Source organism: Benincasa hispida, chromosome 1 (assembly GCF_027475165.1).
Source record: "Benincasa hispida cultivar pf3 chromosome 1, pf3_genome.v1.1, whole genome shotgun sequence".
Taxonomy (NCBI): Eukaryota; Viridiplantae; Streptophyta; class Magnoliopsida; order Cucurbitales; family Cucurbitaceae; genus Benincasa; species Benincasa hispida.
Genome location: NC_143478.1, coordinates 34,634,880 through 34,660,949, shown reverse-complemented (window position 1 = coordinate 34,660,949; position 26,070 = coordinate 34,634,880). Strand labels below are relative to the sequence as shown.

Here is a 26,070-nt window from a genome sequence, read left to right as displayed (position 1 = left end):
CCAAAATGATATTTTAATGTGGATTTAAAATTTCATATTTATAGATTTTCTTGTGGATTTGAGTACTCGCTGTAGAAAGATATTTGAATTATTGAATGTGTGTATCTACCTTACATTATAAACTCATATTTTAATGTTGTAATTTTAGTTGAACTCTGAACCTACGTATATTGTATACTCATGTTACATGAACATTAACCTAAGAAACTCACATTTTTATACTCCATACTAATCTTTACAAATCATAAACCATAAATTCACAAATCAAATATATGTTATATAAGTTCAACCTCCTATTATATATTTTAAACTATATTTTACAAATTCACAATTTCAACTTCCAACTTCATAATTTCAGATATTTCAAGATTTGTATACCCTAATCTTAAATATCTATTCTAAGACTAAATTACAAAAAATAACCTTCATCTTTGTCACTTATTTTTAAAAAAAAAAAAAAAAAAAAAAAAACTTTTATTCTTCCTATAATTGGAATACTTTAGCTAATCTATCACAAACGTTTCAAAATTACTTTTAGAGTAAAAATTCTTTAAATATTTTAAATAAAAATTGAGACTTGGAACGAGTGCGATGGTGACCTAGAATAGTGTGATAGTATTAGGATCTTAGTTCTCATTCCAGACACTTTTTTTTGTTTGTCCAAAATTTTTTACTTCAATTATAGGTTTTGAAAGCATTTATGAACCACAAAGAATAATATTACAACTTTTAAGGGGGTATTTGGCCACCGACTTCATGAGCCGGTGTTAAATAACTCGATTATACATTCACTATTGAAGTTTACACATTTAATGAGAAACTCTATCTTTTCTATTTTCCTTTTTTTTTAGAATTTTCGAGCAATTACACATTCACAACATTGTATCTCTAATTTCAGATGTCGACACAATCAACGCCTTAAACACTCCATAAATGTATTTTTTAAACCAGAACAAAGTTGAGAGATATTTATTGTAATTTAGACAGAAAAAAAAAAAAAAAATCTTAAAAGGTATGGGAGAGAGAGAGTTTGGAAAATCAAAATGCATGGTAGTGGACATTTTGGCATAGCAGAGGAAAACTTCTTCCCCTATTATCCCATCTTCCAAACTTCACATAGCACATAGCACATAGCACATAGCAAAGCAATCAATCCACCAAAAACCCATTAGCCATATCCATCATCCATTAAACCTCCTCAAATGTTGCAGACCCAGAACCTTCTCTCCTCCAATTTTCCCTTTTTCACTCTCTCACTAACCCACAATCACAAGCTCTTTCTCTCTCCTCCAACCCACTCATCTTCTTCCTCCTCCTCTCTTCACAGACCCATCGCCTTCCACTCTGTTTCTCCACTCACAACTCACCATTCCTTTTGCTTACCCCAATTCTCTGAGCTTGCAGATGCCACTTTTCTTGATGATAATGGCCCAGTTGAACTCCCATCCACCATTTTTGCTACTACTGATGACCCTTCTTCTCTCCAAGTTGCTACCAGTGTTCTTCTTACAGGGGCCATCTCTGTCTTCCTCTTTCGTTCCCTCCGCCGCCGTGCTAAGCGGGTCAAAGAGCTGGTACTATTTACTACATTTCTTTTTACTCTTTGGCTTACGCGATTTTTAGCTTTTTGAGTTTAGAAACGAATTGGGGTTTGCTGTTTTCTTTTTTTTCTTTTTTTTTTTTTGCCTGCTATGTGTTTGAAGAAATTCTTCATAGAAGCTGCTTGCAGTTGCTAAGTCATTCGTTGAATGGTTAAGTTCATTATGAAATTGTAGTGATTTGCTTGGTCTTGTATATTCTCATTCTAGTGGAAAGTAGAGTAGTTTAATGAATTCTAAAGGATGACCAAGCCAAATTCATCTCATATGGTGATTGGCCATGGCTAGCTGGATCTAAGAGTTGTTTGTATATTCTGCATTGCCTCCTGGCCTCTTTTGCGGCCATCAAGGATGCCATGTCAGTTACAAAGAAGCTGAAAATATTGGGTTGAAGACGAGATTTTTGCACAGGTGACCCAAATTTCACACCCAATATGCCATTTAGGCTACATTTTTTTTCAAAAAAGGAAACCAGATTTTTCATTGATGAAATGAAAAGAGACTTATTATATTCAAGGTACATAAATCTCAAAGGTAGAAAAGAAAAAGAATACCAAAATAACATCGATAAAGGAAAAATAAACATCCCAAATATTACATAAAATGTAAATAAAGGAGCTGCAAAATGATGGAAAAGAGTGCAACAGGATGAGGCTTTGAGACAAACCGATTTCAGATGAGCAAAACACGTGAGATTATGAGAAAACTTCCAGATTACCAAAAACAAGGCCACTTGAACTAGATTTTGAAAACAATAAAGAATATTCTTTTGTTGATGTCACAACGCGCTTGCTAATACTTTTTTCAGAGCGGCAAGTGCAAGTGAGAGTGACGAGGAGTGTGAGTATGAGGAAGTGAGGGGGTGACATAATATTAGCAAAAGGTTATACATTCTTATTTTCAAAATCTGGGTCAAATGCAATTTCAGCTGTAAAATTTGGGTCATCCGTACCAAAATCTTAGAGACAATTGATTGTGTTAGTAATTTTCTTGACTGCCTATGCCTCATTGCAATTTGCTGGAAATAGTTGGGTTGAAAATTAGAAGCCGTTGTCATATGGTGACTTGAGAACATCATGCATAAAGAAAGTTCGATGAATATTAACCAGATATTAAATGTATTCTAACTAATCAACTTAAATTTTGGGTCTTGTGCTAGTTTAACCTTAATAACTTATGGTTATACCTATACGTGCAACAGGATGTTTAACCTTAACTTTTGGAGGAGTTTGAACCACTTGAAATTTCGCTTAAACTTTTGTAGTGGCCAGTCTGATTTTTTTTTTATTATTATTATTATTATTTTGTATCACTGGAAGATCTTTGAATGTTATGTTTATATTCTGGAATCATAATATGTTGGCAGTAAGGTTGGGAGGAGAGGGTGGATGGGAGAATGTTTGAAGGGAACTGTCTTAGATTTTGGGGAATGGGCCAAGCTAGCAGAATACTATGCATCCTCATCTTCTAAGCGCTCACTTTTGAGTTATATTTTTTGACAATAATTCCAATGTAATAAAAACATTTACTGGATTTTTTTCTTTTATGAACGGATTATCTTCTCACAATTTCTTTGCAACTTTTGCATTGTAACTTTTCCCCAATGCAAAGAGAAGTGTTTCAGATTATTTTTTTCTCGGTCCTATCCTTTCATTGCTTTGTTTAACTTGTTTTGTTTTCTTTGATGGAAGTCAAATTTCCCTTTCAAAACGTGTTTTTTTGGGTAAAGAACATTTTACTCAATCTCATTCCATATCGCTCTTGGCATGGTGCTTTTGCAAAGTGCAATTTTTCTTATCCAGCCTATTTCTGGATCTGAAGCGATTCTGAACTTTCAGATTTATTGAGTTGATTTCTTTTGTTACTATAAACCATTGGAAATTTGTTGACTTTATGTGGCCATTTTAGAAATTTAGGTCTGCTGGAGTAAAAAAGTCTCTGAAGGAGGAAGCAATGGATAGTTTGAAAGCAATTAGTACAGGTCCAATTGAATCAAAGTCAACACCTTCACCCATACAAGCATTCTTGGGAGCAATAGCAGCTGGTGTTATTGCAGTAATCTTATATAAATTCACCACTACCATTGAAGCTGCTCTGAACAGACAGACTGTGTCTGATAACTTCTCGGTATGCTTTTGTGTTTACTTCATGTTTATATATGTTTCATCTATTTCTTTTGGGCAACTATGGGAGGATTATCTTTTCTCATTTACGTCATCCAAGGTAATATGATTTGAGCTAGACAATGTTAGGCATGTTTTCTGTGTTTTTCACGCAGAGAACTATTTGATTAATATCTTGTACATTGCATTAACAAATGGATGATGATGCGTGTCTGATGATGAAATTAACGAACAAGAAAATTTGAAACTTTTGTGAATTGATGTTCTCCTGGTGTTTGCCTCATATGACCTCAGAATGTCGTTTAACAATTGGTTTCCATCTCTTTTAGGTTCGACAACTGACGATAACAATAAGGTAACTTCCTCAACTTACTCTAACTTCGCTTGCAGTTAGATAAAAGATCAGTGGTCAATTTCGTATCTCTTATATGCAGAACTATTGTGAACGGATTATGCTACCTTGCAACATTTGTTTTTGGGATTAATGCAATTGGTTTATTCCTTTACTCTGGTCAATTGGCCATGAATTCCGTCATGGAAGAAGGTTCCAAAGATAAAGAACCTAAAGGTAAAGGTGATAAGCAAGTTAGCCCACCAAATTCAACAGCTGAAACGACCCTCAATAGCACCGAATCAAGCAACAGCGAGGATGATCAAAGTTCAAGTAATTCGCAGTAATGGAAGAGGACCCCCTCTGATCAAACTTTGGCTGTGTCGGCAGCCATTTGTAAAGGTGATCTGCTTGGACTTAATCATGCATTTTTTACCATCCTCTTCTTCAGTTCCAGTAACTCCCTGTCTGTCATCTGTGATCATTATATGGTAAAACAATACTCAGAAAAAAGGTTAGTCTACTGTTAGCCTGTATCTGCAGAATATATTTCTGCTCTGCTAACACAAAACCTTGGATGAACAATGTATAGAAGGTTGCATACTGAGTTTTTTTTTCCTCCTTTTTTTTATTAGTACTAGGGAATTTGAACCAGAGATCTTTTGGTCGCAACACATCCGTATGCTAGTTGTGTTAGGCTTATTATGGCATTACCTAGCCAGCTAGTTCAAGTCCATTGACCCAAATTTCTTTGTGATTGGGTTTTCAAAAGCACCAAATTCATCTACTAGCATAACCATTGTCCCTTTTTCAGCTCACTTAAATCATGGACCAGATAATTAGTGCCGTAGATTGATGCTAAGCCTAATGGTTCTAATAAGCCTGGGCTTATGAAGCTTGGGCTTGTGCAATCTTTGTTTACACTGTGCAAAAGGGTCTGTGTATAACTTGAATTTATGTTTAATTTGTGGATTTATAATTTGTAAGCATTAAACTATTAAACTGTAATATAAAAGGTGAGTCCATCTACGCTGTCTTTAAGATGAAATCGAAGAGCTAACGCTCTTTTTGAGTTCATCCACGTTATCTTTTTCATTCTGCCACGGGGATGAGAATCGTGGAGCTTACTGTATTACCTGTGTTGCAACTAGTTTTGAGAACATTTTTAGGAGAATATTTCTTCTACACCGTGAGAATTTTTTTTAGGAGAATATTTCTTCTACTTCGAAAGGCGGTGTATTTTAAGGTTCTTTTTATTCCAATTGGTTATTGAATGTTGTTAATGGAGAGTTATTGGTACGAAATCTACTAGTGCACGATTTTTAAAAAGTTCTCTTTCAAAAATAAAAAATAAAAAGTGAGCTTTACAACTTTAGGTTTGTATAGCTCTTTAAATTAACAAATTTGTAGTTTAAATTGGAAGATCTCAAAGTAGGTTTGGATTAACATTTTTTAAAACACTTAGAAGGTCAATTTAAATAGGCTCTAAATATACTTAATATACTTAGGTGCGGCTTCTTGTGGCATGAGCTCAACTCATAAGCCAAAACATAAGGCACTAAATCACCTTGAAACTATAATATATAATCATGTGTTGCAGGATGGGAGGATGCAGGTGACATACTTTATGGAAATGATGGATGGACCAATGGCACCACATATTAGATAATTTATGAAGAAGTGATACAAGGATCTTCCATTCCCAATGCTGTGCTTAAAGAGAGCCTAATTAAAGCTGAGGTATGGAAGTGAAGGTTAAAAGAATAATAGAAATAATTGGAAGTTGTTGCTGCTCTTATGGTGTTGAGAATCCTATCTATATAGATCTACTATTGTCCTCTCTTTTACCTTCAAGAAAGTTTGTACACTTTTCTCTGAGTACAAATCTTGACTTTTGAGAGATTCATTCAAATTCAAATCAAGAAATTTTCCCTCCAATTATTCTCTTTTCGGTTTCAGTTACTTGATCCTACAAATTATAAGTCTGATTGTACAACATGTAGCATTAGGCAACTTTTTCTTAATTAAACAATTACAAGATGAAGATCAAATCATCAACATTTGACGTAGGATTATGAGGTAACTGACTACAATCATCGGAGAAGTAAAACGATTCAAGTTAGTTTGGCCAAATCTAATAAGAAAGTGACCTTATATTTAAGAAAAAATGAAAACAAACATTAATAAAATCAAAATGAGTTGACAAACCACCCAACCAAAACCAACTCAACTTGGTACCAACTGAACTCATCAAATATGAACCGACTTATTTTTAGGTTTGAACTTTTGATTTGACAAACATATTTGTCTTGACACTGAATTCTATTGATTTTTCCAGTTTCATCTCGGACTCGTAATGGTACGGTTCGAGCTAAAGCCAGGCAAGGCATCTGTCATTGTTGTGGGTTGAGGAGCTTTCCTTGACATTCATGGGGTTCTTTTTATACTCTTTTTCAGTAGGAATCATGACAGAAGCAAGGAAAAAAAAAAAAAATGGTAAAAGGGTATTCAGCTCTGCAAACAAATTCCAAGGCAGTGAGATATATTTGTTTTCTGCAGGGTGCAGTAACAGCATTGTATCACATTTGAATTGTTCAAAATCATTCTCTCAAAAATATATTTTGAATTTTCAAATCATTTTATCTCTTGAAGTTTTTTTAGTACAACTACGAGAATGAGGATTGAACTTTTGACCTCTTGGTCGATAGTATATGTCAATACCATTGAACTAATTTCACTTTGGTGTATCTCTCTTATGTTTAATATTATGATTTTTCTATTTATGTTAGATTAGCTTAATGCTATGATATTTCATTTATGTATCCACATCATTTTGTTATAAACTATTTACAATTATTTTGCAAATATATCATGTCCTTTTATTTTATAATTAATTTCTAATATTTTATATTATTTTGTAATTATTCTTTTTTTTTTAATTTCTACTCTTGGATCCATATTTACACAAATATTTTACAATATACATGTAAATGTTGTCTTACTTTATAACATGGTTAATTATGATCTAATTCAGTCACAATCAAAGTTTTCTTAACTAATTATAACAACCACCAATTTCTACAAAGTTTCCAAAAATTTTCATCGATATTGACGGTTTCATCCTTATTTTTTCATAAAGTCGAGACCTCCATATTTTGGGAATTTTATTTAGTTTCCCCGATTTATATATAGATTAATTAATAAATAAATGTTATTATTAGAGGGTGTAGGCATGTGGGTTTGGGGGGGTTTTTTTATAATTAATTTAAGTTAAATGGAAAGAATCATTTAGAATGGAATTTTTTTTCCAATAGAAATCAAATGAAACCAACAAAGCCAACCAAAATTAAATTGAAACCATCAAAATCAATAATATCTATCAAAATTGAACCAACCAACACTTTTCATTCTATTCTTTCAATTGTTTTCTTAATAAAATGTTAAAAAAAATAAATAAAATAAAAAAGACTAGGGAATTTCGTACAGTTTAAGTTGATCGATTAAATGTATTTGGAGCAAACGTCTCTAAGATTAAGAAAGATTATTTATTTATTTATTTATTTATTTATTTATTTATTTATTTATTTATTTATTTATTTATTTATTTATTTATTTATTTATTTATTTATTTATTTATTTATAATAATGAAAGATTAAGAAAATGGTTAAATTACAAGTTTAGACTTTCAATTTTATGTCTATTAGTACTTAAAATTTTGATTTTATGTCTAATAGAAACTTTAAAATGTGTCTAATAGGTCCTTCAACCTTCAACTTTTTGTCTAATAGTCCTTAAATTTTAATTTGTGTCTAATAGATAGGTGACCTTTTCAATATTTTTTAGTGATAGTTGCAAATATAGCAATCAGGACCGAAGTAATAGTAGATATAGCATAATGTAAAAAAAATTACGAATATGACAAAATGTTGATGGCCTATCAGTGATAGAACATTTTGTTGATAGGAGTCTATCAGTAATAGACTATATCGCTAATAAGAGTCTACCAGTGATTAGTCTATCGCTGATAGACTTTGCCATATTTGTAATTTTTTTAAAGATATTGTTATACACTATTATCTCTAAAAATGCTACCTATTACAATTACTCTATTTTTTAACCAATAATCTACTAGACACAAAATTGAAAGTTTAGAGTTGCATTAGACAAAACTTTTAGTTCTATTTGTATTAGATAAGTTAATTTTAAATTTTTTTTTTAATATGTCAAAGTTTTATTAGACACAAATATAAAAATTCATAAACTTATTAAATATTTTTTAAGTTTAGCAAGTTTTTAAACACTTATTAAATTTAGAGGTCAAATAGATAAAGATTGAACGTTTAAAAACTAAATTTGTAACTTGAGGATTTATATATATATGAAAAGGCAAGTGTTTAAAAGGAAACTAAATTATAAAACACAAAAAGAAGGAAAAAGAAAGTACAATTCATTGCTTTAAAAAAATGAACAACTTTTATTTTCACGTTGAAAACACAAGAGATTTTTATGTGATAAGATGGAGATAGCAACAATGACAAAAGCAAAGCAACAATGACAAAAGCAAAGCAACAATGAAAAAAGGTTAGTTTGAAAGCTTTGGGAATCTTTTCCAATGCTAAACATTTCACATTCCCAAAAGCCTTTTAAAATTCAACAAAGCTTCAAAGTGCTAACCTCCAACTCCAAATCATGCATCCCCTTTACTTTCTTTTTTCTTTTCGCTTTTACATTATTTTGTATCATTTTCCTCATTCCACATAATTTTTTTGTATATATACCAAATATACTCAAAATTAAACCTCACATATATAACAAATTACTATTACTTTTTTTTTTATTAGGTCGGGAGTGATTCTAATTTAGTTTTCATACTTTTAAATGTTTAATTTAGTTTGCATTAAAAAGTTGGTCTTTATAATTAGTTTATAGTTAGCGTTCTAACCAAAAAAAGAAGGAAAAACTCCTCTACCTTTTCACTCTTTTTCCTTTTTTTCTTGGATAGACTTCAATAAAACATTACTCACGGAAAATCAAAGAAGGAAGGTTGTTGTTAGTTACATCCTGGATCCATCTAAAAAAGTAAGGATCCAATGTCTAACAAAAGCTTTCGAATTGGAAGGCATTTGGGTTTTATTTTTTTTCACTCGTGTTTGTAATTAGACTGTTCATTGTATAGTTCGTTATGCGACTTGTTTTTCGGATTCTTCAAAAAAAAAAAAAAAAACTAAGAAACATATTCATGAATAAAAATTATTGCAAGTGTTATGGACTAATTTTGAACATTTTAAAGCATAGTGACACCACAGCTTATCTTTCTTCCATTGGACAATCAGTTCTCATAGTTAGTCCTTTGTTTTTTAGTTAATTTTAGAGAGAGGGTTTTCATATGTATTCAGGTTTTTAGGAACATCCCCTTCTCTAATAATGTCATATTATTATTATTTAAAGAATGTCACATTTATTTGATACAACTTACACAAACATAAACAAACATGAATAATTGGCTTGACAAGACTTTACATTGCGGATCACCATTTAGTTAGATTTCGAATTATTTGGTTTTTTAAAGTTAAGCCTTACGTTACTTTTATATGTTGATTTATGTGTTTTATTTGTCGATATTGTAGGAGTATTTCAAAATCCAAATCATTTTCTTTTTAATTTGGTTAAAAATTCAAATGTTTTACATGAGAAATATGAAATGAGACCGTTCTCTATAGGTAGAATCTGTTTTAATCATTGAAAACTATTAAATTGTTGAAGAGCATGTTAGAGAGTGATTTTAAAATAGTTAAAATCATTTTTGTCTCATTTAAAATCACTCCAAATCAAGCATTTAATGAGACAAAATTTGTTTTACACTTTAAGCTTAGAATTCCATAGATTAAACATAATTTAAAGGATTTTAGAATTAATTATAATTACTCCAAAATCACTCTCTAATGAAAAAAAAGTTTTATGTATTAAAAAATTGTGACATTGAATATAGCAAAATGATCAAACATTAAGGACTGTACTTGTGAATTGTTATTTACAATATTCTTTATAACGTATAAATAATAATTAATTTACAATAACACCATTCAATTCAATTGTTTTATTTATTCAAAATGTTCCTTTGCATCCCAAAAAGATTAGAATCTCTTTCCAATTAAGATTTGTTTTCTTAGTTGTGTTGTACCCCATTTCATTTCATTCTATATCTTTTTAAATTGTGAATTTTACCTTTAAATTTTAAAGCATTCAAAATTATCAATTAATCCATTCCTACAAAAAAATGTATTAACTAAAAGTTAATACATGATGATTAAATTATTGTTATGAATACACATGAAACCAACTAGTCCATTATTAAAATGTAAAATCTGACTAATTTATGAACAAAATTAGTTTTTTTTTAATGACCAATAATAAGTTGGTAACACATCGACTTTCCATTAACAAATTTTAGCATAATCACATAGCTCTTTAAAACCAATTTTCCAATTTTTTAATATAATAAATTTGAAGACAAGTGATGGAAAGGGAGGGGGCAGATGAGAAAGGCAGAATAATGCAAGCCTACAATTGCAAAATATTTTTTTTCTGGAAAAATACAAATTGCTACCACACTATTTTTACATATTCCTATTTCTTTCTATCTTTTTTTTTTTTTTTTTTTTTTTACCTTGAGAGTTGAGAGGGGTGAAATGGTCAAAATCCAACTTCAGCCGCGCCGACGCCGAAGGTAGCCGGACGGTGTGGCTCAAGCTTGCGGTCCTTCCAAAAGCAAGCGTCTGGCGCCAGCTTAGCCGACGATCTCATTGGCTCCGACTTGCATCTAGTAAGAACAAACGGCTCGTAACCCTTGGCCCTTACTAGCTTCTGTTCTATCATCGCCGCCGCAGCTGCTGCTGCTGGAAACGAACACGACCATCTCGCCGGCTGGACCACCGCCGCCTGCGTGGTGTCCGCCGGCTTCGTTTCCCGTTTCTTCGGCGGCGGAGGCGGCGGCGGGTTTCTGCAGGCCGGCTTCTTCTCCCTGGTCGGAACGCACCTTATGAAGTCTGTGCTGCAGACCCATGTCTCCTTTGATACCTCCATTGATAGCTTTGGCTCATACATCATTAACAGCAAGCAATCTGGGAGAACGGATGTTTCTGTTTGTGTTTTTCTCTCCGGCTCCGGCCGTGGAGTTTCTCGCTCCTTTGACTGGTCCTCCTCTGGACCCATCAATTTGTCGTCGTTTTGGGCGTCGGGTCCGATTCCTTCATCTGTCGCTTTCTCCTCCTCTTCTTCTTCTTCTTCTTCTTCTTCTTCTTCTTCCTCTTCTTCCTCCCAATTCCAATCAACTTCAGTTTCGGTTTCGTCTAAAACTGGTTCTGTCTCTACCGAAAATGATGGTGAAGTGGGGTTTTCGCCGTTTACGGGTTCTTCTTCTTCTCTCAGGTTTTCATCTTCTGTTTTCTGGTCTTGTTCGCTTTCATGGGGTAGCTTGGATTCGTCTTCTTCGACCGATTCCAGCTTCTCTGCATCTTGAGCCGTTTCGGGTTCATAGTGGGTCTCAATCGGAATTGGAATTGGGATCGCCATTGTTTCTTGCTGGTTATCTTGATCGATTTTGTCTTCTTCTTCTTTTTCTTCCACTGCTTGTTCTTGATTCGGCTGATTTATCACAATAATGTCTAATTTCTGCTCATCGATTTCGTTTACTGTGGCCATTTCTATGGTTCTCTCTCTATTATCTTCTTCTTCTTCTCGTTCTTCCTGTAAAAACAAATTAACTTGTCCATTTTCTTTTTCTGAATCAAAAACAGATTCTTCGTTCGTTTCTTCATCGTTTTCAAGCTTCACAATTAGCTCCACTTTTCTTTCTTCTTCTTCCTTTTCCTTGCTTACAGTCACAGTGGAAGACACAGGCACAGGCAGCGGCACAGATACATCTCTTTTCACTTCATTTTGTTTATTTTTCGCTTCATTGTCTTCTTCTTCTTCTTCTTCTCCGTCTTCTTCATCCACTTTTGGCGCAGGAGAATCACAGAATCGTTTCGCGAGCTCCGCCATTTTTACCGGATCAGATCTGCACCTCATTAGCAATAAAGCATTCTTCGGCGGAATGCAAATGCTGATCCTCGATTCCTCTTGTTCGACAATTTCATTCTCGTCTTTGAAATCCAATCCCTCGAAAACATGCCGTCTCTGGCTTCCGTTTTCCTTCTCCGTTCGAGTTTCTTCATCTCCGACCACCAGCTCTATCTCTCTCCCCTTTCCGTCTCCATCCTGCACCGCCACCAACCACCGCGCAAATACTGTCCCGCAGGAACTCTCGGTCTCCGACGACCTAACCGCCGGCTTCGATTCCTTATTATTCTCCCTATCACTGGAACACGACGAATGGCACGGCAAGAAGCAGTTGAGTTCAGCACCAAAAGCCCTAAGCGCCTCACAAATCGTAAACGGCAAATGCACCCACCGCTGGTTCCGATGTGACAAGCATTCCTGCTGGAAACCGTTTCCGCCATTGTTGTTACTGTTCTGACGAAGAAGATGATGATTATGATGCGACGAGAATTGCTGTTCATTACCATTCATCTGCGACGATTGAACAACACTCTCCGATCTCCGAAAACTCGCCTCCGAATTACTCCTTCGTTTATGCGATCTGGCTCTCATCTTCTTCCCCTGCTTCTTCGTCTTAACCCTAACCTGACCAATGCAAGTAACCTTCGGCGACGAAGGTTCCGGATTGTCAAAGGCACATCCTCGCTTCTTCCCGCCAGTGGGAAACATGGGGGAGGCTTGACCGCCCTTGAGACTACCGCTGGATTTGAGACGGCGGCTGAGGGAAGTAGAGAGGGAGATTTGGGAGGGTTCACGAGCACGGCCAGGACTGAGAATGGACTTGGAAGAGATCTTCATAGAGGAAGAAGAAGAAGAAGAGAAGCGAGAAGTGAAGCAAATGAAGAGCTCGCTAGAGGGTGCGGCTGTGGAACTGGTACTGTTGGTGCTTGTTGTACGAAAATGGCGGTCAGCATCCATGAAAACAGAGATTCTCACCGGTGAACAGTGGCCATTAGGGAAAGTGGGGTTTTGATTTTTGTGCTGAAACTGTAAGATTGAAGACAATGGAGGAAGAAGATGAAGAAGAAGATAGGTCTTGTGGGAGAGAAAATAGACAGAGAGAGAGAGAGGGAATGGGTTTAATGGGATCAACTCTGTTTTGTTTCTGTATCAAAATAGTGGACTGTGACTCTATTTTTGCTGGCATATTCTCCTATAGTTGAAATTACCCACAATATTTTTTCAAGGGCTAATTTGGTAATTTCGCTAATAGAGGAATCCATTACCATGTTCACAAAATAGTATAATAGTTATAGGTTAAAAATCACTTTTTCCTCTCCAACTCTAACAATTCATTCAATTTAATAATTTAGTTCCTAATGTAAAGCGAATAATCAAAATAAGATGTTAATTTTTAATATTTTATCACGTAAATTTTGTATTTTATAAAAATATTAAATTTTTAATTGACTTAAAGATTTATTAATATATGAAATTTCATGAAACCTTAATATTAATTTCTATAATAGAGTCTAAATCATAACAAATTTTAAAATTTAAGGATTAAATTGTTACAAAATCGAAAGTATAGAGACTAAATCGTCACAAACCAAAATTCAAAGACTAAATTGTTACTTGTATGAAGTTTATAGACTAATAGTCATTTTTAACCACAGTTATATTGAAATTAAAATATCATTTTGGTTTTGGATTAATTTCATTTTAGCCTTTTTCGCTTGGTTTTGGATTAAAATATGCTAGATTAAGTTATAGGGTTAGTTCTTAAAATTATATTTGTGACTGTTTTTTTTTAAAAAAATTTCGATTTTACATCAAATAGGACTATAAAATACTTGACAATTTCAGGAAATGTACATTTATATATAGAGAAAAAGAGTGGGAGAATCAAACCGATCGTGAGACAATAGTATAAGTATCGTGTCAATTGAGATATATTCGTTTTGGCTATTAAAATGTAATTGATCTATTAGTTAAAAATTTGAATTTTATGTCTAATCCAACTCTAAAATCTAAACTTCATGTTTGTGTCTATTAGATGTAGATCTTTGAATTAAAAAATAAAAGTTTGAGGATTAAATTTATAATTTTAAAAGTTGGGTGCTCAAATAGACACCACCTCAAAGTTTAGGGACTAAAATACTAAAATTTAAACTAGCCTAATTGTGATTATATTTCTATAAATACAGAGAACAATTTTGAGTAAATATACTAAATTTGGAAATTTAAAAAATGCACAAACTAAAATTAAGCAGCTCCCAAAGCACAGGAATTAAAATGGTACTCTAACCTTAAATTATATATATATATATTTTTTTTTTTATTATTTTTTTTTTTTTGAGACAAGCTTCCATTATAATTTAACCTAATATAATAAAGGTTAAATACAAGTTTAGATTATAAGTTAATAGGCAATTGAACTTTTCACCAATGATTTATTAGACAATTCAAAGTGAAATTATTTAGTATAAGTGACAAATGTTATGCAAATTAAAGATCAACTAAAGTTTAACCTAGGCTTAATTCAAAATTAATTTAATCAAAACAGTCAACTTTATCTACCCATACATAAAATTATATGAAATTATATGATCTAAAGTAGTTTAACTCATAGGAATATGTAATTTTATTTGAGTATTTTTTTTATAAGTTCAACAAATGGGATAGAAAGTTTTCAAATTTATAGAGGCCGTATATGTTAACTGCCACTAGACTATACTCATTTAACAATTTCATTCTAATACAATTTTATATCTTTCACAATTTGAGTTAATTTTATCTTCGATCTATCATTGGACTTATTTTCGTAAGAAACATCACCTATATTATATTTCACCACACCCATCATCATTTGGGTCATTGAAAGTCAAATCCAAAACTTTAAAATTAACAAGCAATGATATAAAACCTTACCATAATATACCTTTTTTTCCCTTGTCCTACTAAAAATGTGATGTGAATTAAAAAAGAAAATCGATAAAGGCTTTTCCAGAAAAAAAAATAGTGGTATGTATATATATATATATATTCTAATTTGTAGGGTGGGAGAATCAGATTTGACCTTGATAACGACAATACAAGTGTTTAATAAGTTGAGCTATGAATGACCAAAGTGAGATGGAATAGTTGCATGTTGAATGAGTTATGTCAAATTGACAACACTTATGTGAATTCAAACATAGCTTAGTGAATAACGTATAAATTACTATTCTAAAATTCGATGATTTGATTCTTTAACTCCTACCATTAATGAATTAAAAAGTATAGTGATATTTTCCAATAATCATATCATACTGAGGGGATGGATTGAAAAAAATGTTAAAAAATACTTTTGGTTTCTAAACTATTATGAAAATAACAATTTAGTCTATGAACTTTAGTTAGTAATCGATTCAATCCTTGTACTTTCAAATTTGTAATAACTTAGTCTTTAAACTTAAATAACTAACAGTTTAACTTGTACGAATGATCCAAATTGAGAAGAGGAAATGAGATTTGTCCCGCTCTTCTAAAATGAGGGTTTAGCCTTTGCTGACATCAACACCGAGTGAAATTAACAAAACCAAATCCTCATGCCCATGCTCAATGGCCAATCTCACTCTCCTCTGTCTCGCTCTTTGAATTTCTCACTCTCATCTCTCTTCGCTCTCCCACATATCGTTCTTTTCTCTCCCTTTTTATCAGGATCACTCTCGTCTCTCTTGCTCTCTCACTCTCCACTGTCTTGCTCTCCGACGTTCGTCTCATTCTGGAACATCACTGGATATGGGCACGATCTCGCTCGCGAAAGAAGAATCTCGTAGTCCAAAGAAGAAGAAGATCAAAGAACGAAGAACGAGAGAGATTGAATCTGGGAGCTCGCCGAAGAAGAAAAAGGTGGTGAGGGAAAAAAACATAGAATGATGATGGAGGAAGAGAGAAAAAGAAAATAGGGACAATTTTGTAAAATTGCTTAAAGATGAGGTAAGCAAGAGGTAAAAAAAATCATAGGTTTTAGAAAGGTGAGACATTTTTCATTTTGAGCCTCAAATAGATCAATCATACCATTTTCTTTATCAACTTAGTCTTTGTACTTTACAATTTGTAATGAGTTAATCTCTATTATGAAAAATACTTTTTTAGGACTATTGTGAAAAATATTATCAAGATTTAATGAAATTTCTTACACAGGTAAATTGACAAACTAAATGAAATTAAATAAGAATTATAAAGAATAAGTTGTTACCTAATAAAAGTTGATACTTGATTTTGATGAGATTTTTCACAATAAAGAGTAAGGGTGTGTTTAGAATACATTTTCAAGTATTTAATTTAAAAAATAAGTCATTTTGAAAGAAATTGAAGCATTTAGCAATCACTTGAAATAGTTTTTCAAGTATAGTTTAATAATTTTTATTGAAAATGTTTAAATAAAAATGAGTTTTTGAAAAACACTTTTATCTCAAATGAATCCTAATATAACCAAATTATTTTTTAAAAAATAAAGTATAGGGATCAAATTGTTAGTTATTACAATTCAGAAATTATATTGTTATAAATTTAAAAGTATGAAGACTAATTGTTATTAACTAAAATTTAGGATCTAAATTCAACGAGAAATTTTTTTTTTTTTTTAAATAAAAATTTTGGCGCGCGCGGAAATGCTATTGCCATTTGATAAATTTTAATTTAATATAATTTACTTAATTTCTCGACTTTAGTCATTCATATTTATCCCTTCCATTCCCTTTTGATAAAGGCTTAAAAAGAAACTTCTTGGGGAAATTTTTTTGGCTCCTTTTGGAAAGAAAGTTTGTTCGAGACATTAGAGACGAAGAATAAAGTTGAATGTGAGAAATAAAATAAAAAGAAATAGTGGTATGTGTTCATAAATTGATTTTTCTTTTGGCTATTTTAGCAAACAAGTATATTATGTTTTCAATGGTGCTTCGTTTCGTAATTATTTTGTTTTTTTTAATTTTTTTAATTTTTAAAAAATTAATCTTATAAATATCGTTTTCATTTCTAAGTTTCTTCGTTTGTTATCTATTTTTTAATTATGGTCTAGAAAATCAAGCCAAAATTTTTTTTAAAAAAAACTTTTAAAAACTTATTTTTATTTTGATATTTGACTAAAAATTCAATCATTGTACTTAAGAAAGATGCAAATCAGTGTAAGAAATGAGGAGAAAATATGTTTAATTTTCAAAAACAAAAACCGAAATGGTTACCAAACGAGATTTTAACAATTTTGTTTTCTATTTCTAAATTGTGTACTTGTTTGCTAATAGTTTTATTTCTTTGAAATATATTAAAACAAAAGAAATTACTTGAAACATGTTAATTTTGTATATTATTGAATAAATCACAGTATATAATCAACCTTTTACAATGTCAGTAAATAGACATCAAAAAACCATAAAGTAAGATACATTACTGGAAAATACCCAAAAAGAAAAATAATAATGAAAAATAATAATTAGTAATAAACCTTAATTTCTTTTCAACACCCTCTCTCAAACTCAAGGTGATAGATTGACAAACAACTTGAGTTTGTAAAGATAACTTCTGAAACAAATCATCATATCTGGAATGAAAACAAAAACACACAAATAACAGAAACACAAAGGGGCGTTTGGGGCAAGGAGTTGGTTATTATAGTTCTACGTTTATTATAGTTGGGTTATAATAGTTTATGTTTGGGTATAAATTATTTTAATTTGGATTATAATAGTATGTGTTTGAAGTGTAAACTATTTTAGTTTTAGAATGAAATGGTAAACACTATGGCAAAGAATAAACAAATGATGAATGTAAAATAGTAAAAATTGTAGCAAATAGTAAATAATGTAACAATGAGATTTTGAAATAGTGTTGACTAGCTAATTGGAAAATACAAAATAGTATTTACCCTAGCAAGATGTGATTATTGTAGCCTTAGGATAGTCCTTACTTCAAACATGTCCAAAGTAGGTTGGAAATATAAATTTACGAAGAACGGAAACAAAGTAGTTTAGAGTGATTTTAAACATCATAAAAGTAATTTAGATCATTTGAAAATCACGCTCCAACGTGTCCTTTAGCTATATGAATTTTCATCTAAAAAACTTTCAATTTTTTTAAATTAAACTCTAAAATAAAATATGTTTTTTTGCAATTTTTACTAATTTCTACTATCGATATTAATCAAAAGTATAGTATAGCCCTCTCTGAAATTAAACTAAATTTTTAATTAAAAAAAAAAAAAAAAAAAGCGCGAAATCATAAGTATAACTAAAAGATAAGATTATTTTTGTTGGTAGCAGTAGTAGTACATAACTATGTGTTTAATTTTTTTTTAGCTGGCGTTAGATATTTTGGTATTATGTTTGGGCATTATTTTTTTACATATTTTTTTAGTTAGAGTTTTTCCCCAAGAAAGAACATCTTGAACGATTCTTAGGTATACATGCATATCTTTGAATCAACTTATTAAGTACGACTATCTTTTTGAATAAAGTTTTCTGATTGGATCATTCTAGTTGAACCATTTATGTCATTATACCTTACAAGTATAGGTTGATGGTTGTCTATAACAATATGTTTAACTTCGAAAGAAATTTTTTATTTTTGGAATGAGATTTTTTTATGATTGACCAGTTTTTTCAAAACAATGCTTTCTAACCTCCTTTTAGTGTCACCAAGCCTTTTTCAAATTATCTTTTTCTTTTCTCATTCTTATTCTAGTTTATTCCCCTTTCTTGTTTTGTTCTAATGCTAACTCATTTTTCCGCTCTTGCTCTCACCTTTGCTCACTTTCTTGCATTTGCCCTATACACCTAGTTCGTTTGATATCAGGAAAAACTCTATTTGTTGCCATTGATCTTCACATGAAAAAAAGAAACAACTATGTTTGTTATGTCAGATGGGGAAATGGAGCATTATCGTTGACAAAGATGAAACATATAAAAGAAATGTAAAAAAAAAAAAAAAAGAGATATGAGGAAGAAAATAGAGGGAGAAAAATTTTATAAAAGGAAATATAATGATAATTGAGTGAGAGAAAGAAAGAAAATGAAATACTAACAAAAAAAAAAAAAGTTTAAAACTAGATCATAAAACTTTATTTTGAAAAACTAAGTAAAATAACATTTTGATCTAATTTTATAGATGAATCTACCAAATAATCTATGAAAAGTGAGTAGGCAAGTCATGAGTTAGAAGTTGTTACCTTGTGGGAGTCACCAGGGTGATACCCTTCTCTCTTTTTTGATTATTTTCATATGATATGTTGAATCACTTGTAAAGTCGACTGATCATCGGCTGTATCTACTTCAAAGTTACACGATACAAAAAAAAAAAAAAAATTTTAGTTTTTTTTATTTGAAAAGAAGGTATGGATTTTGTTGAAGAGGTAAAAAAGTGATAGAAGAGACACATCCTCATTGAATAATTGGTAAAATCAAAGCAACTTTCACTACACCTTTTTGTATTGATTTTTTTTTTTTTTTTTAATTTCTTTCGTTTGGTTAAAAATTTCGAGTATTTTTAACCATAAGTTTGGAAAAACAATTTTAGTTTTCCTTCTAATTCACTTCAGATATTTATTTATTTCACAGAACAAAAAAAAAAGAAAAGAAAATTACAAAAAGAATCTTACAAATTACTCAAAGATCATAATCTTTGATCACATGAAAGTTACACGTGGCCAGATAATAGAGAAATGGATTAGGAGGAAAAAGATAAATATAATTTTTTATATATATCATAGAAAAAAAAAATTGTGTTGGAAATATCAATTTTAAGACGTGGGTGTCCCTATCTTGCTCTATGGAGACTCCCCTTTTTCACTGGTCGTTTTCGGCCAAAACGACAAAGAGGCAGAGTTGTAAATAGATATAAATTGATGGGTTTTTTTGGGAAGGGAGGGATCACATGGAGACTGAGAGTGAAACAGTGAAGCAGCTCTAACCCACACGTGACGTCGTGTGCAAACTGCATGAGAATGATGACTGAGGTTTCCTCTTTATCACGCGCGTATTGGAGCGCGTGATGATAATCATCATCCATTGCTTTTGTTACCTTGTTTTAAGGAAAAAGTGGAAATGTATCTTGTTTTGTTGTTTTGTACATTCTTTCTTTTCATTATTAAATTTTAAGGGTAAAAATACACATTGATTTTCATTAATAAAATGATATGGCGATTAAATGATAACTTAGTTGGCTGATTTGGCAAAGTTTATTAAAATTGAAGGAGAATTTTGGGTTTAATTTTGTGAGTAACGAGTTGAAACCATATGCTTTAATTTCTCTTCTTCTTCCCAAAACAATGTGACAGTGTTACCTATCTCAACTTTGAACTTGTAAATTTATTGGATACAAAATTCAATTTGTTTCTAGTAGAATCAACCATTTTGAAAATAGTAGAATATGCAAGAAATCTATTAGATACAAAATTAAATGTTCAAAAATATACTTTTTAAGATTTATATATTTATTAGATAAAAAAATGAAAAGTTCATAAACTATTTTTCTAATAAGAAGTTTATAGACTAAATTTATAATCTAAGAAATTCAAAAATCCGATGTCAATGAAAATATTGATAGAAATATCGATAAATTGTCAATGTCGATTGATATTTGGAAAAAGAATTAAAAAATAAAAAAAATAAATTAATAAGTAATCATTTTGTGCTTTTTTTTTTAAAAAAAAAATGAAATACTTTATTAAGCCTCTTGGGCATAGGAATATACAATGTCCTCATTTACAAGAGGCAAAACCCATGGGGAAAATTATTACACCAAATACCGGAAATTGTACAGCACCTAGCCCTCCTAACAACTTCATGAGCAACTAGATTCAAGTTTATGCTTACATGTAGAAAAGAAATTACATTAAGCCAAGTACGCAATTTCTTCAATCAAACATTGAACTTCACTTTGGGACTTTGATCTACCAATAATCAAATTAATAATCCCTTGTAGGGTTGGCAACAGGGCCGGGAGAGGGGGGGAGGGGGTGTCCCCTGTCCCCGGCCCCGTGGGGGAAATTCTCCCCCATCCTCGCCATTTGAAGGAGGGGACGGGGATTCCCCTACTAGTTCCCAGCGGGGAATCCCCTACTAATTCCCCGCGGGGATTCCCCATTTTTTTAATTAAAATTTGATTTTATTTAAGTTTTTTAAGTTTGGGCTTGGCCTTTTGGGCTTAGAGTTATAATTATAATATTTAATATTTGGCTCCAATCCAACACTATACATTATAAACATATATATAAATAAATTAATTTATATATTATAAATATATCAAATCGGGGGTCGGGGATATCGTCAAGGATGGGGTCCCGAAAATTTTTTTCGATTTGACCCCATCCCCGATCAAATTGGGGATTCCCTGCCCTGATTGAGACCCGACTCCGTAAGGAATTTTGCCAACCCTAACCCCTTGGCAATCAAAAGTCCAGAAGTGTTTTGGAGCCAGATTTGGTTATTTTATGTAAAAATTAGGCCTTTTGTTTGCTTGAGAATGCCAAAACTAAACCATATTAGTTTGAGTTTAATTATGTATGCATGTGATGTATGTTATAATTAAATAAATCTTGTATGTGCATATAGTATGCCATGTGGATTTAAAATCCCATCATAGGAAGCATGTCACATGCATTGAAAGTATGTTATAAAGTGTTATAATATATAGTATTCATGTTCAAGGTTTCAAATGTTTTAATATAAGTGTTATATTAAATCATAAGATATCTGATATATGTTATGGATGTAAAACATGTCTAAAGTTTTATAAGTTATTATAAAATTGGGTTAGACATTTAAAATTCATAACAAAGATAAGTTGCATGCTCACGTAGGTTAACCACTTGTTTTAATAGTTAAAATAGGTTATTATCTTATAAAACTTAGGTTACAAGTCTAAGGCTGAAGGTATTTAAGTTGACGGTTTATGGAACACCTCCTACTTAGGGATTGTGGCTGAATAATTGAGCGTTGTTAACCAGTTTTATGAGCAATACATGAGCGGTGTGAGATTTTAAAACTAGTTTATCACTTAGACATCGTAGGTTAAATCCAAATATAAACGTTATACTTAGACAAACACCTAGACTTAGGTTGTTTAATTAGTCAAAACAAACCCGAGTAAAAGTATACCCAAACAAATGTTAGAACACTTCAGTGGGAATTTAATAACGTATATGATATGTTAGAACACTTCAGTGGGAGATTAATAACATATATGATATGTTATTTTGAGCTCTCGTGTCTCTAAGAGTTCACAATCAAGATTCATGTTTTTGCTTCGTGTCACTCTGGGAGTGACCTCCATTCGAAAATGTTTGCATAAATCGAGATTAAGGTGAATAGGGAAGTTGTTCACAGTAAAATCAAATACACAATGTTTTGATTTTAATTCTCACATCCCTAAAGAATTCATACCGTAAGGTTCATGCGACACTTCATGTCACCCTGGAGTGACCTCCATTCGAAAAGTGTTTGTATGAGTCAATATCAAAGTGAATAAGGGGAAGTTATTCATTGTAAAATCAAATATGTGATATATTGATTTCAACTCTCACGTCCCTAGAAAGTTCACACCGTGAGATTCAGACGACGCTTCGTATCACCCTGGGAGTGACCTCTATTCGGAAAGTGTTTGTATGGATCAAGATCAAGGTGAATGGGGAAGTAGTTTATAGTAAGTAGGTGAAGATATGTGTCAACACATCCTGCAGTTTCTTTCATTGGTTTGGACTGTGATATTCTTATGTTGCGCCTACTGGTTAGCTTTAAGCGGCCCTTGTAGTCGTTTAACGACGGCTATCCCCTCGAAGGGTTGTAAAAAAGAATTCAGAACAACTCAAACTCCATAAATGGATGGGATTTCTTAGGTCGTTTATTTCTTAGGTCGTTCCCAACCTTGACTTTAGGTCCGTTCCCAACCTTAACTCTCTAATTCGGTAGCATCGTTGGGACCGACCTCTGAAGTCTGAAAATGGAGGGTTACACTTACAGAATTACTAAGTGTTAGTAGTTTCTAACAAAAAACGGTAACTAAATGACTATAGGAATAAGAGTTATTTTAGAGATAGTATTTAGTCAAGAATGTCTTTCTTTAGTGAAGGAATATTTGACTGCACCTCGATAGAACTTATTTTGACTCATTATAGTATCATTGCAAAAATAAATGAATTTTGGGTACATTATTACTTTGCTAAAACATGATTGGGTTTAAAAGAAATTCACTAATAGAGATTTTGTTTATTTTTCAGAATGACTAGTTCTTTGATACAATTGTTGGCGTTGGATAAATTAACTGGGGACAATTATGCTACATGAAAATCAAATTTAAATACAATACTGGTGATAGAAGATTTAATGTTCGTTTTGACAAAGGAATGTCCTCCCATCCCTAGCTCAAATGCAAACCAAACTGTTCGAGAAGCATACGACTAATGGACGAAGGCAAATGAGAAAGCCCGTGCCTACATTCTTGCCAGCATATTTGATATCTTGGCTAAGAAACATGAAAGCATGTTTACTGCCAAAGAGATTATGGAATCTCTACGTGGGATGTTTGGACAACCGTCCTTCTCCTTGAGGCATGATGCTATCAAATATGTTTACAACTGCTGAGTGAAAGAAGGGGCCTCTGTTAGAGAACATGTCATGGACATGATGGTCTATTTCAATGTGGCCGAGGTAAATGGAGTTGTCGTAGACGAGAGAAGCCAAGTCGACTTTATTCTAGAATCTCTTCCGAAGAGCTTCGTACAATTTCACACCAATGCGTTAATGAACAAGATAGAATACAACCTGACTACACTTCTCAATGAGTTGCAGACTTTTCAGTTCATTTTGAAAACAAAAGGATAAGAAGCAGAGGTAAATGTTGCTACTACTGAGAAAAGAGGATCGTCCTTTAAAAAGCAAGACGTTGCTTCTTCTTCTAAGAATAATAGTATTCCAGTGAAAAAGAACAAAAGGAAAGGGAAAAAGAAAACTTCTACTGGCCGCAAAGGCAAGGCAAAAGTTGCGTCAAAGGAAAATATTTCTACTGCAATGAGGACGAGTACTGGAAGAGAAACTGCCCACAATACCTTGCAGAGAAAAGAGCGGAGAAAAAAAAACAAAGAAACTAGTTCCTAAGGATTGCTTATAATGAGATAATACTCAAGGTTATGAATATGGAAAAATATCTCAGAAAGACCAGTGGGAGATTTTGGAGTTGCTGACAAAAGATGAATTCGGTTACTTTTGTTAATGTAATACAAGTTGTTTTTATCTTTTATAAAGAACATGTTGTATATAATCTTTTGTTATAAACGAAATGTTCATTAGCAAATGTTACATTTTATATTTGTTCTACTATAAAGCAACTTCTGTTAAAACTAACCAAAGTTCAAAACCATTTCAAATATTTAGATATTTAATGACTGAAAAACAATAAGGCAAATAGTTATGTAATAAGTTTAGAACACTTGAAAGGTTCAAGGTGTATAAAACTTTGTTAGGTAAAGAATACAGAGAGTTTGAGATTTCTAGGGTTATTTTGATAGAACACGAAGTCAAGTGGCAACTCTCTACACCTAGTTGTATTAATTGATTTGAACAACATTCCAATGTTAAGGTGCATCTGAAATTCCATACGAGATATGAAGAACTCATAAAAGTTGTTTATGATATGTAAAAGATGTTTACATAGTTCAGAAATCTGGAATAAATCGACACATGTATTAGTGTCTAACCCTTAAGTGTTGGAATATCGTTCAGATGGCATGTCTATTTGTAGGCAACCCAAAAGTAGTATACTTTTCAAGTAAGATAAAATCAAGTGTTTGTGTTGACAAATGCTAAATCTTTCTAGAAAAGTATACTAGATCACCATATATTATTTAGTTTCCATAAAAAACGATGTGTATATCAATAATTCTATCGATAAGAGTTATTAATTAAAGCTGACACTGTAACAAAAGTTATTTGGACAGGTCAGATGCATCTTACTCAAAGAGTTGAAGGTACCTTGATGTAGTGGGAGGAATGTATTATAGCCTAGCCAAATTTGGATTTAATAAAAACTCGAGTCATCTAGTCTTGGTGACAGGATCGAGAAACAAGAAATTGTGGAAATAAGATGCATTCCCTATATTTTAAATAGAAGTCCATTGTATACTAATATGTTTACAACGATCTTCTCGGTTAAAGTGTTTGAGGATCACCTAGTGAGACTGGGACTACGAGTTATATAACCTAGGGCAAGTGGGAGAAAAACCTATGGGTATGTGATACCTAAAAGTAAACCATGGGTATGAGATGCCCTAGTTTATTGTATTTCTCAGTAAACTAAAAAAACTCCACATTATGTATTCATATGTATGTTACCACTGGAGTTTTAATCCAAATGGGAGTTTGTTAGGTTTTATGTCCTAAAAACTCATGATTTGTAAACAATAAACTTATTCTGAAATTCATTAAAGTTATTATTGAAGTTTGATTCAATAAAATTTTTATTGAATATATGAATTGCTTATTTTGTTTTAGAAATAAATCCAATAAACTAAAAGATCCATGACTATTACATGAGTACTTGAACTTTATGTGGAGACATAAGAGTGGAACAAGTTCGAATAAATAGTCAAAATTATCTACAGTATACGAATAAGGTTGGGTGCCTTATTCTAGTAACACTATCGGATACGACCCACTCTGTAGTTGTTACAAGGAGTTATAAAGTGCTACAAACGAAGTGGTCCTAATTTGTCCATATAGCGACATGAAGAGTGGGGCATCCTGTGCAATGATTTTGCATAAGATCGAACCAAGAAATAAGTCACTCTTACTTTATAACACTGTTTAAAACTGACTATTTCGAAACGATGACCTAGGTAACTTAACCTTAATCTTGAGCTAACTATGAACTCCTGTTTATTCAGGATTATCCTTAGATTTTCATAGGTGAAGGTCGACTCAACAACGTCGACTCAATAAGCCTTCC

The 26,070-nt window shown here is 32.1% G+C and overlaps 2 protein-coding genes across 4 annotated transcripts; one reads left to right on the top strand and one right to left on the bottom strand.

Annotated features, from left to right (window-relative positions):
- Nucleotides 1-960: 960 nt before the first annotated feature.
- Nucleotides 961-6,799, top strand: LOC120091579 (uncharacterized). Of its 3 annotated transcripts, XR_005485745.2 has the most exons (6): nt 961-1,574; nt 3,507-3,725; nt 4,051-4,076; nt 4,156-4,454; nt 5,653-5,792; nt 6,391-6,799. XR_005485745.2 is itself a non-coding variant. In XM_039049686.2 (4 exons), the coding sequence occupies exons 1-4, from the start codon at nt 1,203-1,205 to the stop codon at nt 4,397-4,399; spliced, it is 861 nt and encodes a 286-aa protein (XP_038905614.1). In that variant the 5' UTR covers nt 961-1,202; the 3' UTR covers nt 4,400-4,848. The 3 variants fall into 3 exon arrangements, 1 of the variants encoding a protein (XP_038905614.1); XR_005485744.2 differs by lacking the exon at nt 6,391-6,799 and having other exon boundaries at nt 5,653-5,990; XM_039049686.2 differs by lacking the exons at nt 5,653-5,792; nt 6,391-6,799 and having other exon boundaries at nt 4,156-4,848.
- Nucleotides 6,800-10,597: 3,798 nt separating this feature from the next.
- HCF243 (Serine/Threonine-kinase pakA-like protein) lies at nt 10,598-13,412 on the bottom strand. Its single transcript, XM_039038336.2, has one exon. The coding sequence runs from the start codon at nt 13,069-13,071 to the stop codon at nt 10,747-10,749; it is 2,325 nt and encodes a 774-aa protein (XP_038894264.2). The 5' UTR covers nt 13,072-13,412; the 3' UTR covers nt 10,598-10,746.
- Between the last annotated feature and the right edge of the window lie 12,658 nt (nt 13,413-26,070).

Coding starts and splice junctions, on each gene's coding strand:
- LOC120091579 (XM_039049686.2), top strand. CDS start 1,203: ATGTTGCAGACCCAGAACCTTCTCTCCTCCAATTTTCCCTTTTTCACT. Junction 3,726..4,050: donor CTGTGTCTGATAACTTCTCG/GTATGCTTTTGT, acceptor CATCTCTTTTAG/GTTCGACAACTGACGATAAC. Junction 4,077..4,155: donor CAACTGACGATAACAATAAG/GTAACTTCCTCA, acceptor TCTTATATGCAG/AACTATTGTGAACGGATTAT.
- HCF243 (XM_039038336.2), bottom strand. CDS start 13,071: ATGGATGCTGACCGCCATTTTCGTACAACAAGCACCAACAGTACCAGT.